Raw genomic sequence first — 16,856 nt, forward strand, 5'->3', positions numbered from 1 at the left:
ATGAGTTTCCCTTTAAAGCAAAGGATAAAATAAATCTCTTTATGGAGGTAGTTTATCTCTGAGATACCTACTCTATAAACTCTACAGAAATGCAATCATTTGTGCTCTAGCCTACAGAAAATTCAGAGGATCTCCATCTTCCAGGAAAAAAAAAAAAAAACCAAACTTGAAAAACACAAACCACTTAGATTCAAAAGTTCAAGTTCTTCAGCTTTTAACCTTCAAACCTGTAAGGCAACAGAAGCAGGTCAAAGACCTAAGTGCAAGGGAGCTGGTACTCATTTCCTTCCCCCTACCTGATTTCATCTCTTGGCTGGAAAACTTACCCTTATAGCGGTGGCTGATCTCATACAGTGTCCTGCCTGTCTCACAAAAATTACTTTTTTTTTTTTTTTTCTATCTTCAGAGAGACTAGAGCCAGACACAGTTAAATATGGCAAGTTATCATTTAACATCCTTTGCTATAAGTCACAGTCCAGAAGAACCTCCAATAAAGCCTTTATTTCAAGCCATTGAAAGTTCTGCATTTTCAATGACAATTATTAAAGAAGGGAATTCTCACTTATCAAAACGACCATCAAAAAGTAGCATGTCAGAGACCAAGCCTTCTTGCATTACTTTCTAATACAGCATATAGGAAATATAAACAAGCCATACAAATACTTTACACACAAAGATGGTTTTGTTTTTTTTTTTTACATTCACTCGGTCAATTTACAAATAATCACTCCAGGCAGATAGTTAAAAATATCATACAAAGACATGAGTACAACCTCTGTCTTATCCCTCAATTTTCTTATTAAAACATAGACAGTCTCCTTGGCACAATAAAAAAAAAATATATATATATGTATGTATATATATACACTGTATTTTGTCTCTGTATTCCAAATATTAACAAAAACATTTTAAATGCCTTGTTCTGGTTAGCATGAAATGACATTACAGTTTATGAATAGTAATGGACAAAAATCCCTTTTCTCTACAAGTGCTGATAAAAGTATATGTCAAAAATAAAAATCTGTTGCTTTTAAGAACAAGAAAGAAAAAAAGCTGTGCTGTTTCCATCAACCCAGATGTCTTCAGATTTGTCTATTACAGAGATTTAAAAGCAAATTGAAAGCCTTTACCCAATTCTATTATTTTTTTTAATGATTTAAAATTCATTAAAGTTCTGAAAACCAAGTTCATGCACAACGGGTAAACAGCAGCTTTCAACTCCACAGAAAACAAAGCAGTGGAAAAAATACTATTTTTAAGACATTCAGAAAGCAACTTGAATGCTTAAATGAAGACTGCTAAAACCAGAGCTAAACTAAGGTAATAAAAGGTGGCCCAAAAACCTGTATTTACCTCAGTCTTCAACATGAAACAAGAAAATAAGACATGCATGTCTACTTTTTCCATTATTAGATAGCCTGTGTACCTGCAGTTGTTGATCTGTGCCCGCTTTCAGCCAGATCCATTTTGCAATTAAATATGCAGACCAGGAATTGGTTTTAGGGCAGTCAATTAATCACTCTGTTCACTGGAGTCAAAAATGTCACTGAGTCGGAAAGCCTTCTTCTGTTGCCTGGCTGCTGAATTGTCAGAACTAAGGTGTTTCCCCTTCTTTTTTTTCAACTGTTGTTCAAGTTCTGGAAGTTTCTTTTCAAAAAGATAATCAACAATTTCTTTGGGGGAAAAAAAAAAAAAAAGAGAAAAAAAGTAGTCTTAATTGGATCTGTAGGGGAACTGGATGCCTAGGGCAAACGGGATCTCACTGACAGAAATTATTTTGTCGGTGTTAAACGCAAAATATCTCACTATTCTGTAATAATCACAATGGATCCAAAGTAGATCAGACATACATACACGCAAAGATACATTAAGCACAGTCATAAAACTTTTAAAGCCAAGGTATTACAAAGAAGAGGTTCATAAGCACTGCATGAAGATGACATTGAAAGTAAACTGTTATTGAAAAAACAAGCATTTAGCAAAGTAAGTATAAAGTCTGAAATTTTAGCCAATTTACTTAGGAGAAAGCTAACTAAGAAAGAATTGAACTAGAATACATATCCTCTTAGATTCAAGCAAAAACCTTAAGGAGTATATACAAACAGCCAGGATACTGACCAGAAAAAGTCTTTTTTTGCCAAGAAGGGACACAGGAGACTTTTAGCTTATAAAATTTTGCTTGAACATAGGCTCTAGGGACATCTCTGGAAAGAGAAGAGTTCAAAGAATTAGTGGTGCAAGGAACTACTACAAAGTTTAGCTGTTACCGAGTTATCCATTCATGAGAGTGATGCCAGTCAAACAATATCTTAGCTTTAGGTAGAAAGGCTGGATTTCAAATCCTAATTAAAACAGTTTTTCAAGACAGTAATTCCCCTTGAAGGTAAGAACCTAAACCATGCCATCATACATATGTATTGTATGTTTAGTGAAAAGAAATAGTAAATGAAACTGAAAGTATGTGGGAAAAGGAAAAAAAAGCATTGTGGAGAAACAACAGCATTCCCAATATTGGTAATTTCATATTCAACACTTACTTTGTTTGGAAGACGACTATATCGTATTACATATTCCTATAATTATCCTTTTCTTATGTGTTGATTAACACCCGGAAAAGTCTTTTATCAAAGAGTTTAGCACAGACTGTGTAACACAGTTCTAGTACACAGAATGTGCTAGGAATACAATGAGAGTTGCCTGAAGCGGTTAAGAGTAAGTTTCAGCGCTTATAGGCATGGTTTATTGCTCAGTACTATGCAAGTATATACAACTGTACGTTACCAAACAAAATTACATTTTCTATAGTTGCAGAGGTCTAAGAACTTTAACTCCTTTGTGGAATTTTTAAGACCATCTGTCTAAACTATCCTTTGTATCCACAAAAAGAGGAAAAAAAGGTTTACCCAATAGTATTACTGAGTTCTTCCCAGTTTACTTCATTAGCATCCTCCACTTTCATTTCATACAACCTGTGAATATAATACAGAAGCAGTTTGTAGGCAGAATTCAAGAAATAATTCAATAATACTCACAGCTTCCCCAGGCACAAGTCACAGGACATTTAGTCCAAAGAAAAGAGTGGTTGCGAAACCTGTATGAAACTGAAGGCATGCCATTCCCACCGTGGAAGCTTTTATAAACACAACTCAGAACAGTAAGAGATACAAAAACATTCCACTACCTCTGAACTATACCTTTTAATAAGATTGATCTTGGCCTCTAATCTTTTGGTCCCCCTATATAACTGCTGCCCTTCAGTCATCTTCTTTGTTAAAATTGTAGTCCTTTGAAAACAAACAAAAAAAGGTTTCTATCATTTCAAGAAATTCCAAGGATCGAAAGGAAGTGTCTTCAAGATGCTACTGCTGCCACAGAGAAGCAGAAATCAGGCTTCACTATCACAGCAAGAAGAAAACTTAAAACTTACCACAGCTAGCAGAGTTATTTATTTGTCTCAGACACATTTGCAATGCCTCTTTTGTAGTCTACAACCTGTTTATTACCTATCTTAGCAAACAATCATCATGGTACAACCAGTTTTGCAGAATAGAGTTAAATACTCCCCAAAACACATTTTATTATCTCAATTTAGTATAAAACCTACCATTTCTGTTTACATTGTCTCCAATATCGTGTTCCCACTTTAGCTTCAATCTCAGTCCATGGTAATCTCTGGTACAGTTTCTCACGGTCAATTGAGAGATCTCTATTTGACTTTTCCGATGAGGAAAGCGAATTTGCATCTTCCATTTCCATTCTTTTCCTAATCACCTCCTCCACCGCATGCATTAACTTCTGGGTCTCTTCCTTTGACCAAGGACCATAATTAATAGCTAAAATTGAAAAATAATGTTAAGGCATAATTTATCATAAATCATTAGCAAAAAAAAGGCAAAAGAGCAAATGCTTCACTTTGCATTATTCTTATTTACCAGACCAGCTTCTTAACAGACTTCCTAGAACTCTTTTGCATACCACATTTGAGAGAGGAGTTCAGCCTCATCACTAAAGAAGAGCACTGATCCCTAGCTTCTATCTTTTAAAACCTGGTTGCCAAATTCCTCCTGCCCTCCCCCTGAAAGCATCTATTTAGATGTCAGTTCCATTTAATAAAGAGTTGTATTTGTTCCACTTCTTTTTCCTTTTCTGAGAGAGACTGTTCTTATCCCTTCCATATGAAAATGCAACCAGTGGTCTGGAAAAAAGAACCACCACCACAAATTAATTAAGAAAAAAAAAAATCTGCTCTAGGGATTTTTCCCTAAAGGTTAGGGCACATACAACATACAGTTAAAATAATTTCTCAAATTGCAATACACAGAATGCATTGTTTTTCTTAAAATTACATACCCGACTTGATTTCAGAGTATTTCATAGCAACTGAGAGGTTAGAACGGGACATCATCTCGGAAATCTTCTTCCAATCATTGCCATGCATAGCATGATACTTCTTTAATTTTTCTTTTTCTTCCTTAGTATACCTGGTTGAGGAAATGGGCACAGCTTAGCTGTAAATTCAAACCATTCCAATATCTTAGAAGAGCTGTAATCTCTACAGGCGTTTCAATGTTACTCATCACTACCATTTCGAGTCACACTTTAGAACAGAGGAATTGATAAGGACTAGTCAGAAAAATGAACTGTCAATTAAGTCACAGTAACTGGCACAAATGGGAGAGATGATCTTTATTTATATACATTTTTAATGCACAAATAAACATCAGAGACTGATATTAGCATTCAGAAACTCTTTCAAAGTACTTGCTTACCTTCCTTTATAATTATTTGGGTCAAACATCTTCCTTGCTCGATAATATATCAGCCTCCAGGGTCGTGGTATGCCCTCAGCTAGAAGGCAAATGATTCATTTTTAAGAAACATTTCTCACATTGGTGAGGCCACTTTTCAAAAAAAAGCCAAAACAAAACCAAAACCCAACAACATACATGTTTCATGACCGTGCTGTCAACGACAGATTCCCTCCATTCAAGAGAATGTACTCTACAACACTTCAGTAACTGCACAGGAAATAGTCTGAACGGAATCTCCCAAGGAGTTTCAAAGATGTAATTGTTGTGACCGTGGTAAGATTGTGAATGCTGACGGCTGGTAAATAATTGTGTACATGCCTGCATACATGTGGGTGAATATCAAAAAATTGATATTTTTTTATATTGCTCTCAAGCACAAACCTGCTACTCACTAGCTACAAACTGTATGGACTGGCTGTACATTTGATCCAGATGTAATTAGAATTTAACTAACATACTGAACACTCGCATTAATAGAGAGACATGAAACAGCCACCAGTCAGGAGGCTGATGAGATATTGTGCTTCTGCATATAGACTATTTTGACTAGGAAAAGCAGGGACTGGGGGCATCCAGCAAAACCAAAGTGAAGGTCTTGGCTGAAGCCAAGATCCACAGAGACCAATACCTGGGAACACATAACAGTCTTGGTCAGCAATGCCCAGGAGAGGTGACTGCAAGCAACTCGCATAACCCTGACATGACTTTCTGCCCAATTTTCCCAGACCAGGAGCAATCTCCCAGATTGGAAGGGAAGTCAACATCAGGCAAATGTGACGATGCAGGGGGGAATGATTGTGTGTGTGAAATAATCAAGGAGGAACAAATCTGTAGTCTCATTGATCCTTAAATAAATGCTAGTATCTAAATCCATTACAGGTTGTCATTTACTCCCGTCTTGCCTATGCCGATGATACAGAACAAACACAGAACAGAAAGCCACTGAGAAAGTGCGCTGAGTAGATTTATCAGAGATGTCATAAAATGAGCATGTTTGCCACGTGAAGCATAAATGTTTTCTAGCCAAGAAAAGCCCAACAGAATGAGTAAAGAGGAAGAGAAGAGATGATCCTCCTGCAAACAGAATCTTAGCAATAAGAACTTTGTTTTCTTCAAGTCTTGGAAAACTAGCTACTTTGGCTAATGACATAATTTCTTTCAGTTTCTGCCATTGCTCACTCAGTCCTGAACCTGCCACCTATATATGTGCTCTAAGAACAGTTGACAATTTCAGACAGGACTTAATCACACCTCTCATTAATAAGTCACTATGCTTAATTATATAGCCTAGCAAATAATGCACTTTAAGCCATAAAGCCCAAATGCAAGTCTGAAAGTCTGTAAGTGCTGCTGGTCATGATGATATTTTAATCTCTAAACTCTTCACACCCAAGAAAAGATAGGAAGAATGGTATACCGTACAGATTATCAACTACATAATCTCAGCAGCACATTCCTTTTTTGGCAAATTTAGCAACATTAGTGCTTTTCAATTAAAAAATTATTTTAGAAAATACATCGTGTTATGACCAGGTTGTGGCATGTAACGTTCAGCTATTTGAGAAGGAACTTAAATACTTACAAAGTTTTTCACAAAAAAGATGTTCTGCTTTTAGGCGACTGATAGTTTCTTTATCTTCCGGATACCTTGAGGTAAACAGGAGTTTTTCAGCACTGTCTATTCCAGTAATTGATAAGAACTCTTCAACATTTTTCCGGATTTGATTATTTTCCTTCTGGGAAAATCTGCCAAACTTGACAGCAATACCTAAAATATACAGAAAGTTTTATTTAAGGCGGGGCGGGGGGGAGGGAGGGGAAGCAAACCTCAAGTACCATCTCTTGTACATTACATTTCAGGTTTTACCAAACATACAACAAAAGATCAACAAATTCAAAAGGTGAAAAAAGGAAACTGAAAGAGACAAAACAAGAGTTTGGAGCTGGTAATTTACGCATACACTTTGGACTGTAATTTGACAATGAGGAAGTAGATGCTACAAAGCAGAGAAATAGAAAATATGTCTATCGGAATGAAGTGAACCAGACTCTATAGATGTGACATAAATTATATAAAAAGTATTTTCCCTCTGCCAAAACATTAGCACAGCTGCACAGTCCTTCCTCACTGCAACAATATTTTGGATAGATCACCTTGTTTTTTAAACGCTTTAAACCTCACTAGGTCTCTTCCAGCCATCTTCCTGATTGAACTGTCAGATATATTCCTCACATGAGGAATAAACTCTTCCAATTCTTGTTTTGCAGTATCCAAATCCACAGCTGAACAGAAGGTAAAGTCCAGGCACTCTTCATCATCCAGACTAAGCTCATCAGAGGCTGCCATTTCAGTAAAGGAATTATTCTGGTCCTTCTTTCTATTTGGTGCCGAGGGTTCTGGTGTCCTGATATTTTTAAAAAAACACAAAAAACCATAAAATACACCACTCAAACTCCAAAACAGAGATTGTTAGAATCTCTACCATTAAAAGAATGAACACGTTCATTAATTAAAGCACAAGAACAATACTTCACACACCCACCCCCTTGTATTTCCAACCTTTTAACATAGACATAATTTATTATCGAATTTCTGTACTTAGAATATTCAAAGAGCTTACTGAAGTTTTGAAAATCCACACCTTTCGCACAAAACTCTCACACATGGACATACAGAAGAAATAGTGTCTCTTGCTACCACTGGCAACACAGAACTTTTCCATCTGTCTCTTGCTAGCGCTCTTACTGTGGGTTCTAGACATGTAAAAGCACCAAGAGCTACTTACATGAGCATTTGTTTGTACAGAATATTAAATTCTTTAGTTGACCTTACTAGTAGCTTGGTAAAAATGCATATTCACCATAAATACCTAATTTAACAAATTAAATCCCTTTCTTCCCCCCCCCCTTTTTTTTTTACTAAATGTGAATTGCTTGCACATAAATTATTTCTATACAGTTTTTAAATAGGAGAAAATGTTCTACATTGAAGGCAATAGTAGTATATTCTCACAAATTTTCATTCTATTTTCACAAGGTAACTAAGCTCTTAAAGTAGGTCTCTATAACATCTCAACATACTGTAAAGGTTTCTGAAGTTGTTTTTAAAAATACACACAAAACAGACTGAAGAAAAATCTGGGACCCAAATAACGTGATAGAAACATATTTGGGGGTTGGGCGGAAGAGGAAAAAAAATAAACAAAAGCACAAACAAAACCTAAACTTACATTACATCAGATTCTGATGAGCTTTCTTCCCTGACAAAAGCGCTGCTTTTTTTCACCTTTCTAGCATGCACTGGAGTTTTTTGAGGAGATCGATCAGCTGCTTTAGTCAGCTTAGAAAAATTAGCAGGTACAGGCATAGAATCTTCACTCATGGCAGGAGAAGCATCACAGTCACCATCTTCATGCCATTGCTGGGGCATTGCCACACCACCCTCTTCTGTAGGTAAAGGCAACACTGTGTCTTCCCGTTGCCTCTTCTGCTCTGGTGATGACAACAGTGACTGGTCAACGGTTACATCTGTGTCTTCTTGCATATCTTGGGTACTACTGCCTCTTTTCTTCTTCTTCTTCTTCTTTTTTGGTTCTTGATGGTCATTGTTATCATGTGTTTCTGAGGCAGGCAGGTCACATACCTCATCCCCTTCAGGCAACTTTTGTTTTCTTTTCTTCTTAACAGCTTGCTTCAAATAAACATAATCAGCATACATCTCCTCACAACTATCAGTGCTATGCTGATTTACTGTGACACAAGTTACATCACTTTGCTCATCTGTACTATCATTATACTTCCGCTTCTTTTTTTTCTTTTTCTTTTGTGAAGCATCCACTCCAGTTTCATTACTAATTTCATGTTCCAGTCCTACACAAGAATTATCTAACAAAGACTGTTGCTGCTCCCCCTTGTTTTTCGGTTTTTTCTTCTTTTTACAGCCTTCACCACTCTGTGCTGCTTGGTCTTCAAACAGCAGTGGAGAAGCACGGCTAAGCTCTGCATTTTCTGTACTCTCTCCTTCACCATTTTCATGTTTCTTATTGTATTCTTCATCGTTTCTCTTCTTCTTCTTCTTCTTCTTCTTCTTCTTGAGAAAATCCTGGACTTGAAAATCATCTGCCCTTGCTTCTTCTGTCATATTTTTTCTTATCTTAAATAAAAGATATGAGTTTTACTCAAGTGCTATAATTTAGGTACCATTACACACAGTTACACAGGAGAAAAAAAAAAAAATCAACCCCAAACATTAAAATACTATGGAACTACTCAATATTACCTTAGAAACATACACTTACTTTTCAATCCAGCTAATTTTGCAAAGTGACTACAAAAAAGCGACACCTTCTTCATCAAACAGATGTGCATCACAGCTGTATTCAACCTTAAAATTTCCTTCCTATAAAAACAAAGATACCCTTTAATAACTATTAGCTTTAAGTTGACTTTGCATAACTAAGCAATGACAGTAAGCAACAACAGACTGCTATATTCAACTCTGCTTTCAGCACTGAAACAGCAACAAGCTAAAAGTAATAAAGAAATATTAAACTAATCAGCACTAAAATCAAGTTTTCTAGTTAGAGGCTTCTGGCTGGCGTTGCTCATGTTCAAACAGGCCTAAACTTAGCCAGGACCTGCCAGCACCAGCCGACTCTGTAACCTGAACAAGTCTACTCCTGAAAACTACGGATTTACACAGAGCAGGCAGGAAGTATTTTTTAACACATCTTCTACGGCCAGCACATAAAAAACACATACAAACCAACATTCTGCCATCTCTGAGACACGAGACCTTAAATTTCACACCCCCCAACAGAGTTTCCAGCGCTGGCCGGTACCAGACATCACCTCCTCACCGCAGCTGCCCTGAAACCCCTGCGGGCAGACCCCAAACCACGCACCGCCGCGCACCTCGCCCCACCGCCCTGCCTAGAAAGCTAGGCCGCGGGCCGCAAGCCGAGGCCGCGGAACACGGCCCCGCGGCACCCTCTGCGCGGAGCCACGTCCCACCCACCGTGACCCTCCGCCTCCCTCCGGGACTACCAAGAGAGGCACCCAAAGCAACCCCAGGCCTCTCGGTGGCACCGGGGTGGGCCGTAGGCGGGGCAAACCTCAGGGCCCCCTTGACGCTCTCCCCCACCGGCCTCTCCCCCTCCCCGGCCTAGCAGAAGCTCGTCCCGCCGCCCCCACGGGGAACAACCCTCCCGCCCGCCGAGCCCACCGACCCGCCGCCACACGCGCTCCCCCACCGTCCGCGCGCAACACCGCTCCCCACAGCACCCTGCTACCGGACTCTCCGTTCCTCCCCCCCCCCCCCCCACCCAGCGGAAGCGGCCCCAGCCGGACCCAACAAACCAACGGACCGACGGCGTGGGGCGGCGGTTGCTAGGAGACGGGGCGCCGCCACCCTCCTTCCCCACGCTCACGGGTGGGAGCTTGCAGCTCCGCGGCCAAATCCTCCCGACCCCGGCGGCGGGGCTGTCGGCCTCAACCCCGGCTCTCCCCCCGCCGTCCCCAACCTCGGCGCGGTGCTGCCCCGGTGGTGAAATGGCGGGCGGTGGAACGGCGGCCCCGCGGCGGCCGCTGACCCTGCCTGAGGTGGAGCCGGGCAGCGAGAACGAGCGGCTGGGGGTGGCCCGGGACAGCATGCTGCGCAACCCGCTCATCCTCAAGGTGAGCCCCGGGGGCCACCCGGTCCCTTCCCTCCGTCCCCGCTCCTTACCCGGGCACGGCCACCCCCCCACCCCATCCTAGCGCCGGTAGCGGCGAACAGGACCCCCGGGGGGGGGGGCAGGCGGTCACAGCCCCCGCAAGCAGCTCCAGACCCCCGCGGGCACACAGCGGAAAAGTTTCCCGTTAAAGCACTTGGAGGGTGACAATGGTTGAAAACAGGGGGGTTTTTACCCCAATAATTTATATGACGAGGAAGGAAAAAATGTGTTTTCTCACTGCTCCTTCGTGATCTATCACCGTTGAACAGCCGGTAGCCCCGGGATGGTGACGGGCAGCAGCGTGGGATGGGTTTTCCCTCCGAGGACGCGGTGTCAGGGGACAGGGACCGAGATGTCAGCGGGGCTGCTCTCTGCCACCCCCCCCCCCCTCAGCGGGGGGGTCCGGGGACGACCCACAAACTCTAACTGCCTAAATTAGGGTTTGTAGACAGGCTGTGGCTGTTACCATCACTCCACAAACTCCTGACACTTCTCATTTTACCCATTCCGCTTGTATCCCTGCCTTATGGATAGGCCGAGCTCCGGGCGAGCCTTAGAAAGCTTCAAGCATCTCACTTCGGCTGCCTCCTCCTAATCAACACCCACAGAAAGTCACGCTTTAAACCCCCCCACCGCCTTCCCTGGAGTCTTGTCGTGTGTGTGTGTCCCCCCCCAGCAGCAGCTGAAGTACAGCTCTCGTCCCCTGGATGGCACTCGCAGAATAGCTTCGTGCCCTAACAAGCACTTTCCGATCCCAGTACCAGGCAGGGACACGCCGCCCACCCGGTACCGACCCCCCCCCCCCCCCCCCCCCCCCCACCTCCCCAGTGCTCGGGGGCCGAGATCGTTGCTCTGAAGGTGCAGAGGGAGAGAGAAGGCTGCTGCAGCCCCCGCCAGCCCCCCACCCGCAGCGGACACCGAGAGGTTTGACCAGTTGCACTTTTCCTCTTCTCCTGGTGAGGGCAGCCAGTTCTGCTCAAAAGTGGTGGGTTTCCCACAGCAGACAGCGGGGACGTTTAAACCGCGGCGGTTCCGCCGGTGCTGCGGTGGGTAAGCTCTTCTATTCCCTTGGTAATCGTACCCCGGCAGTGGCAGGCTCGGAAGTCGGCCGTAAAATTTTGGAATATCACAGAAAATTTGAGTCTTGCAACATTGAACCTCTTTCTTCCCCTATCCCCCCCACCCCCGAAACTCTAAAAATCAATTTGGAAATTATACTAGGAAGGCAAAGAAAGAAAAAAAAAGTAGTTTTTGTGTCATAACTCAAAAGCAGCTTCACTTTTTCAAATCCAAAACTTCTATTTTCTTTCTTTTCTCTGGATCCCGTAAGTTTGAGAGGAAGTGGCGGTATCTTTGCTTAGAAGTGGCATCGGGGTGAAGATTTCCTCACCCAGCTGCACCCCAGAAAGGGCTGGACAGACACAGGCAGGGCAAACCTCCTCGGGATGGAGGCAGCTGCACTGCTGGGAGGGAGAGAAGGCAGCCCTGCATCTTCCTCATCCCTCCAAAACTTTCTGCCTTTCTTAGAAAAGTGTGCTAGTAAGTATATTTTTAGGTGATGCATGAAGATGAACCAGAAGAATATGTAATTATATGACATTTAAGGCATGCTAGGGCATAATTGTAGGGATTGGGTTGATACTACTTATTTTCATGATGCCTTTACATTCCTTACATTGAAATAGGTATAAACCACCAGTCAGCGCTGTAAATCCCAGGTCTATGAATATAACACTGGGGTAATCCTATGAAGGGCAGCTCCTCTCCTGTAGTGTGTATGTTGCAGGTAGATTATATGCGGTCATTAAGATTATGTTGATTTATGTGGGAGTTTTGCCTGTCTGGACGGGAGCATTCGGCTGAGCGCTGTCTGTCCCTAGAGCTCAGTTGATGTCTTCTCCCCTTGGGTCCAGCAGTTTGCTCAGCCCCAGCTTTAGGGCTGGAGTTTTTTCTCAGCATAACTGTTGTAGAGCATCCTGGCAGTGGGAATTCCGAGCAGTTGTAAATCATGGGGAGTTTTAATAAGACCCAATCTGGGTTTCTGCTGTCTGGCCAGGTGAAACTAGAATTTGAGCAAGTTTTGAGAAAAAGTAGTGTTAAATTTTAGCATTCTGACAACTTCCATTCTCTGAGGGCTCCTTGCAGGAGGGTATCCTTCACTGTAAGCCAGCCAGTAGGGATGTAAAGAGATCTGCATCCACCTGCTGCAATCCTTTAGCATGAAGTAACTGGGCTATTAACAGGGATACTTTTACTCTTGTAACAATCGGTAATTTCACCTCATGGTAAGTCATGTTTTAAAGTTTGTGCAGCAAATTACTGACCCACTGCCCACTGCCTGCCCACACTGCATCATGCCCCACTGAATGCTGAATTTTCCAGAGTGTCCTCCGCTGCCAGGAGGTGATGGTGACGGGATGGCAGTTTACTGGATAAGCGCTGGCACTCAGCCAGTCCCGCTTGCTGGTGCACGCACCAGTAGTGGCATACTCACCGCGTCAGCCCTCTGCCGTGTCTCCTCTTCATGCTTCCAACTGCAGTCTGGGATCTCTTCCCCCCACTTCCCGGGAGAGCCCTGGGGATCAGGCGTTTTGGAGAGAGCTGCCCAAGGGGATGGCCAGCAGGTCCCAACCCTCATGCTCTGCAGTGTCACTTGAAAACCAAGGACACAAAGATGGTTTAGAAGAAAGGGACAAAAGGTTTTGAGACAACTGCTGCTTGGACAAGTTCTTCTGGCAGCTGTGGGAGGGCACTGAGGAATGCACGGCTCCGGCAGCTGTCATTAAGGTTCATGAGACAGCAAATACACAAGAACCTGAGGCCCAGCAGTGATGGATGGGACACTTAGTCCCTGCTCTTCCTCCAACTAGCCCTCGGTCCCCAAAACCCTAGTGCAAGTGTGACAGACCTCCTACACTTTGCAGCAGCTAACAACAGGATCCCCTACTTTCTCTCCCAGTTCTCTCATATCTTCTAAATGAGGCACCGCATATCCAAACGGAGACCACTGCACAGCCAACTGCCTGCATTTCTGGCTGACCCTCCCGCCTCAACTCTGCCCAGCCCCATACCCCCACCAGGATGTGTCTACACATGCTGGCTATCACAGATTAAAACAATCATCTTTTCACATAAAGATTTCTAGGGATGAATGCTCTATTTTTTCTCTGGTAGAATGTATTATGTGTTTTAATTAATCAAGGAATTAATTTACTTTATCAATATATATTTGCTTGCAGCATAAAACTGAGGCAAGTATTTCATCTACTGATGCCAGTAAAAATCTGAGCAAAGCATTTTTGGTTTGTTTGTTTTTTACCAGTAAAAGCCTTAGCCAAGCACTTTTTTCAGTACAAACTTAACTGAAAACTACTGTGTTACAAAAATAAGCCAGCTCTGGGCAGGAAACAAGACTTCTTCACGTTTAACCCTCAGCATGCCTGACATGCACTCCAGAAAAAGCAGCCCACACCAGTTTGGTTACATTTACATTAACATCTTTTAGATAATATGCCATAATTAAGTTCAACATATCGCTGCCAAAGTCATTGTGTCACCAGCCTGGAGTTGGCCATATCCCTGGTGTGTGAAGGTAAATGGGAAGTCCCAGCTGCCAGACCCACGTGCCAAAGCATCCTCTTACTTGTTCAAGTGCGGCCAGGGGACACGCAGAAAGCAGGGAACTGCTCTCCATGAAACGCCTTCAGAGCTGAAAGGCATCCAACTCACCCTCAGAGCCCCAACCGCGGCTCTCAACATTAAAAAGTTGTTTCAAAACTGGCAGTTCAGAGGACAAGGAGGATGGTGACAGTGCTTTGCTGGCAGGAAAAGGCTGGTGCCAGGTCTCAATCCCAGTCATCCAGGCTGCAGGAGAACCAGATTTAACAAACAGAAGTTTTCAGCACTGCTGGAATGCACAATATTTGTTTTAAAAGCTTATTATTTACATGACAACTGATGCCAGGCTTTTTTTATTGGTCTGAATGCCAGGCTGTTTGGGGTTCATCTTCCCAAGCTTTTCTCTCCAGCCTTGAAGGCTGGAATTTTTTCTTTTTTCCAAATAAGATCAAACAAAATCTACAGGACTCAGGCAATAAAATTCCAGCAGCTACAGTCTCCAGAAGAATATATGATCAAAAAACTCACAAAAGCCACAGAAATCGGCACACTGATAGCCTTGGTTTTGGCAATCCCAGCAGAGGAAGGATTAGCTAGTCCAGGGAGGCTGAACTGCCTTTTTTAGTGGAGGAAGGGGACACACAGGAGCCTGCTCCATGCCCACGGAGAGCAGCTCAGTGTGGGTGACAGCAGGGCACCAGCCAGGTGGCCGTGGGACTCCACTGACTATGCGGGTGCCAAGTAAAGGCAGAAATCACTCGTCATGTTTTTCTTTTTCTTTCATGCCTATTGAACCTTATCATGAAGTATTTCTGAGCTGTCTGACTTGTCACAGAGCAAGGCACTGCTCAGAGTTGTTGCAAATTCATTTTGGTTTCTGGAACGATCCATAGGAAGGACAGTTAAGAAAAGCAAATAGGGGCATTTTATAAAACTAAAATTGTGTCACATCGTGGAGAAAAAAAAAAAAGCTCTAATTATGCAAGAGACAAACACGGACAAATGGATGGTGTGAAAAAGAATATTACAACTTTGAGTTGTAAAGTGCATGCATCATGAACATCTCTTGCAACAGCAATTACTGAAAGGGCAGGTTTTCCATCACTCTGGAGTCGAAGCTTTTATTAATAGACCTGCATTGTGGCTGTAACAGGGCTTTTACATCTGAATGTTGTGCTCAATCTTTGAGCCTTTAACCCTCACCTTCCTTTTTTTTTTTTTTTTTTTTTAAAAAAAAAAACCTTCTCTCCAAATCCACTCATCTTTTTAGCTCTCCTGACACCGGTATAGTGAGGAGCCAAGGTGATCCTGGAACGATGCTCCCATCTCTCCAAGCCCTTTCTCAGGGCAGAGCCAGGAGGCACCACTCACCTTCGTAATCGTCATCCACCTTTGTGCAAGGACTGCTAACCTGCACAGGAAGGGAAGGTGATAAAATAAAGGCTCCTTAAAAACATACCCGTCGCTGGATGCTCAGGGAGCGGCTGTACAAGCCATCAGAAACCATGCAGGTGTAGTGTCTGCGTGACGGCTGGGACTGACAGAGATCAAAATCATTCCATCTCTACAGAGCACGGGTCCCAGTGGTCTCCATCATCTCTGCAGCGTACCTCTGCTCTCCTCAAGTGATCTGGGGGTGCAGCCGAGATCTCACAGCTGCTTCCATGTTCACCAAGAGCCCCAGGTGTGGCAAACTCTACTGACGACATCACAGCCCTGCCAGGCAGCTTCCAGAGCATTTGGATAACTTCCCTCAGGTGTTAGCTTTGTTAATTTAAATAACTCTCTTCCCTCTCAGCTGTTTGGAATCAATGCATCTATTGACAACTTGGTAGGAGACCAGATTTTAGTTTGTCTGTCTCAGGTGGATAACCCCTGTAACACAGAGCAGAGTAGCCACAAGTACTGTGAGCGGTATTTAGAATCAGGTCGTCTTTTATTTGGTGTTAATTATACTATTTACCTCAAATCACTACATGTGCTGAGCATCCTGCCTTCTGTGCTTGCTGCCTGGGGACGCTGAGGATTAATTAGTGTTTATGCAGCATTTTGTGTGCTTATTACTATTATTATAACATCACTACTACTATTATACTATTTTTGCAATCTAAGGCTAGTGTTGTGCTTTTAAAAATGTATTCAGAAATGTCTACACAGTACAGCTCAATAATTCATTAGAGAAATAAACTAATGAAGGGCTGGTTAGTCAAATAATCATTAGGTTTGGTTCTGAGCTTTGTCTCTCCAATACTCCAACTTCTAAGGGTTTTCTTCTCAGCATGAACTCATTTAAAATTTTAAATGAATTATTTGGTACACTAAAAATTAAACTCCTTATGAGCTTTAGTGCCCTCCCATATTTTGCACAGACACCACTGAAATAAATAAGGCATTACCAAGAGGCAAGTAAACATTCTGCATGAATAAAAGTAGTGGGGTTTTCTCCTGGTTATTTGAAGACAGGACTTAGGCTACAAACTGCCAGCTGTGTTTCAGCGGGCAGAGGGACGGCACCAGCAGCACCGGGCATTCATAGCTGCTCACCCCCAAGATCGGCAGGCAGTATGTAAAAGCAAGCAAAAGGGCATTTTGATCCTTTATGTGAACAAAACAATGCAAATTGGTGAGACTAATAAGCCCAGAAACATTACAAGGTGAATGCCTTTTATGTTCATGAAAATCTTCTATGTTTATTTGTCTAATACAATGGAAA

The 16,856-nt window shown here is 42.6% G+C and overlaps 2 protein-coding genes across 7 annotated transcripts in view; one reads left to right on the top strand and one right to left on the bottom strand.

Annotated features, from left to right (window-relative positions):
- Window positions 1–482: 482 nt before the first annotated feature.
- On the bottom strand, window positions 483–10,198 carry TTF1 (transcription termination factor 1). 6 transcript variants are annotated; one of them, XM_030000481.2, is made up of 12 exons: window positions 10,178–10,198; window positions 9,110–9,210; window positions 8,042–8,964; window positions 6,966–7,222; window positions 6,394–6,579; window positions 4,770–4,848; window positions 4,351–4,481; window positions 3,605–3,833; window positions 3,195–3,284; window positions 2,904–2,969; window positions 2,119–2,204; window positions 483–1,673 (listed from the first exon to the last, which is right to left on the bottom strand). In XM_030000481.2, exons 3-12 carry the CDS (start codon window positions 8,950–8,952, stop codon window positions 1,513–1,515), a joined length of 2,196 nt encoding a protein of 731 aa, XP_029856341.1. In that variant the 5' UTR covers window positions 8,953–8,964; window positions 9,110–9,210; window positions 10,178–10,198; the 3' UTR covers window positions 483–1,512. The 6 variants fall into 6 exon arrangements, with proteins under 6 accessions (XP_029856341.1, XP_029856337.1, XP_040975771.1 ...); XM_030000477.2 differs by lacking the exon at window positions 10,178–10,198 and adding an exon at window positions 10,044–10,145 and having other exon boundaries at window positions 9,110–9,211; XM_041119837.1 differs by lacking the exon at window positions 10,178–10,198 and adding an exon at window positions 10,103–10,126.
- A 14-nt stretch (window positions 10,199–10,212) lies between these two features.
- Window positions 10,213–16,856, top strand: part of CFAP77 (cilia and flagella associated protein 77) — a 61,619-nt gene continuing 54,975 nt past the window's right edge. The window contains exon 1 of the mRNA XM_030000491.2: window positions 10,213–10,487. Within this exon, the coding sequence (XP_029856351.1) occupies window positions 10,362–10,487 (126 nt within the window). The 5' untranslated portion in view covers window positions 10,213–10,361. The remainder of the gene's footprint in view (window positions 10,488–16,856) is intronic.

This window comes from Aquila chrysaetos, chromosome 24, assembly GCF_900496995.4.
Source record: "Aquila chrysaetos chrysaetos chromosome 24, bAquChr1.4, whole genome shotgun sequence".
Classification (NCBI taxonomy): domain Eukaryota; kingdom Metazoa; phylum Chordata; class Aves; order Accipitriformes; family Accipitridae; genus Aquila; species Aquila chrysaetos.

What these genes read in the sequence shown, in the direction of transcription:
- TTF1 (XM_030000481.2), bottom strand. Translation starts at nt 8,952, where the DNA reads ATGACAGAAGAAGCAAGGGCAGATGATTTTCAAGTCCAGGATTTTCTC. An exon ending in TCATCAGAATCTGATGTAAT is followed by an intron (nt 7,223 to 8,041) that starts GTAAGTTTAGGT and finishes TTTTTTTAAAAA; the next exon opens with TATCAGGACACCAGAACCCT. An exon ending in AAGATCAATCTTATTAAAAG is followed by an intron (nt 2,970 to 3,194) that starts GTATAGTTCAGA and finishes TTATATTCACAG; the next exon opens with GTTGTATGAAATGAAAGTGG.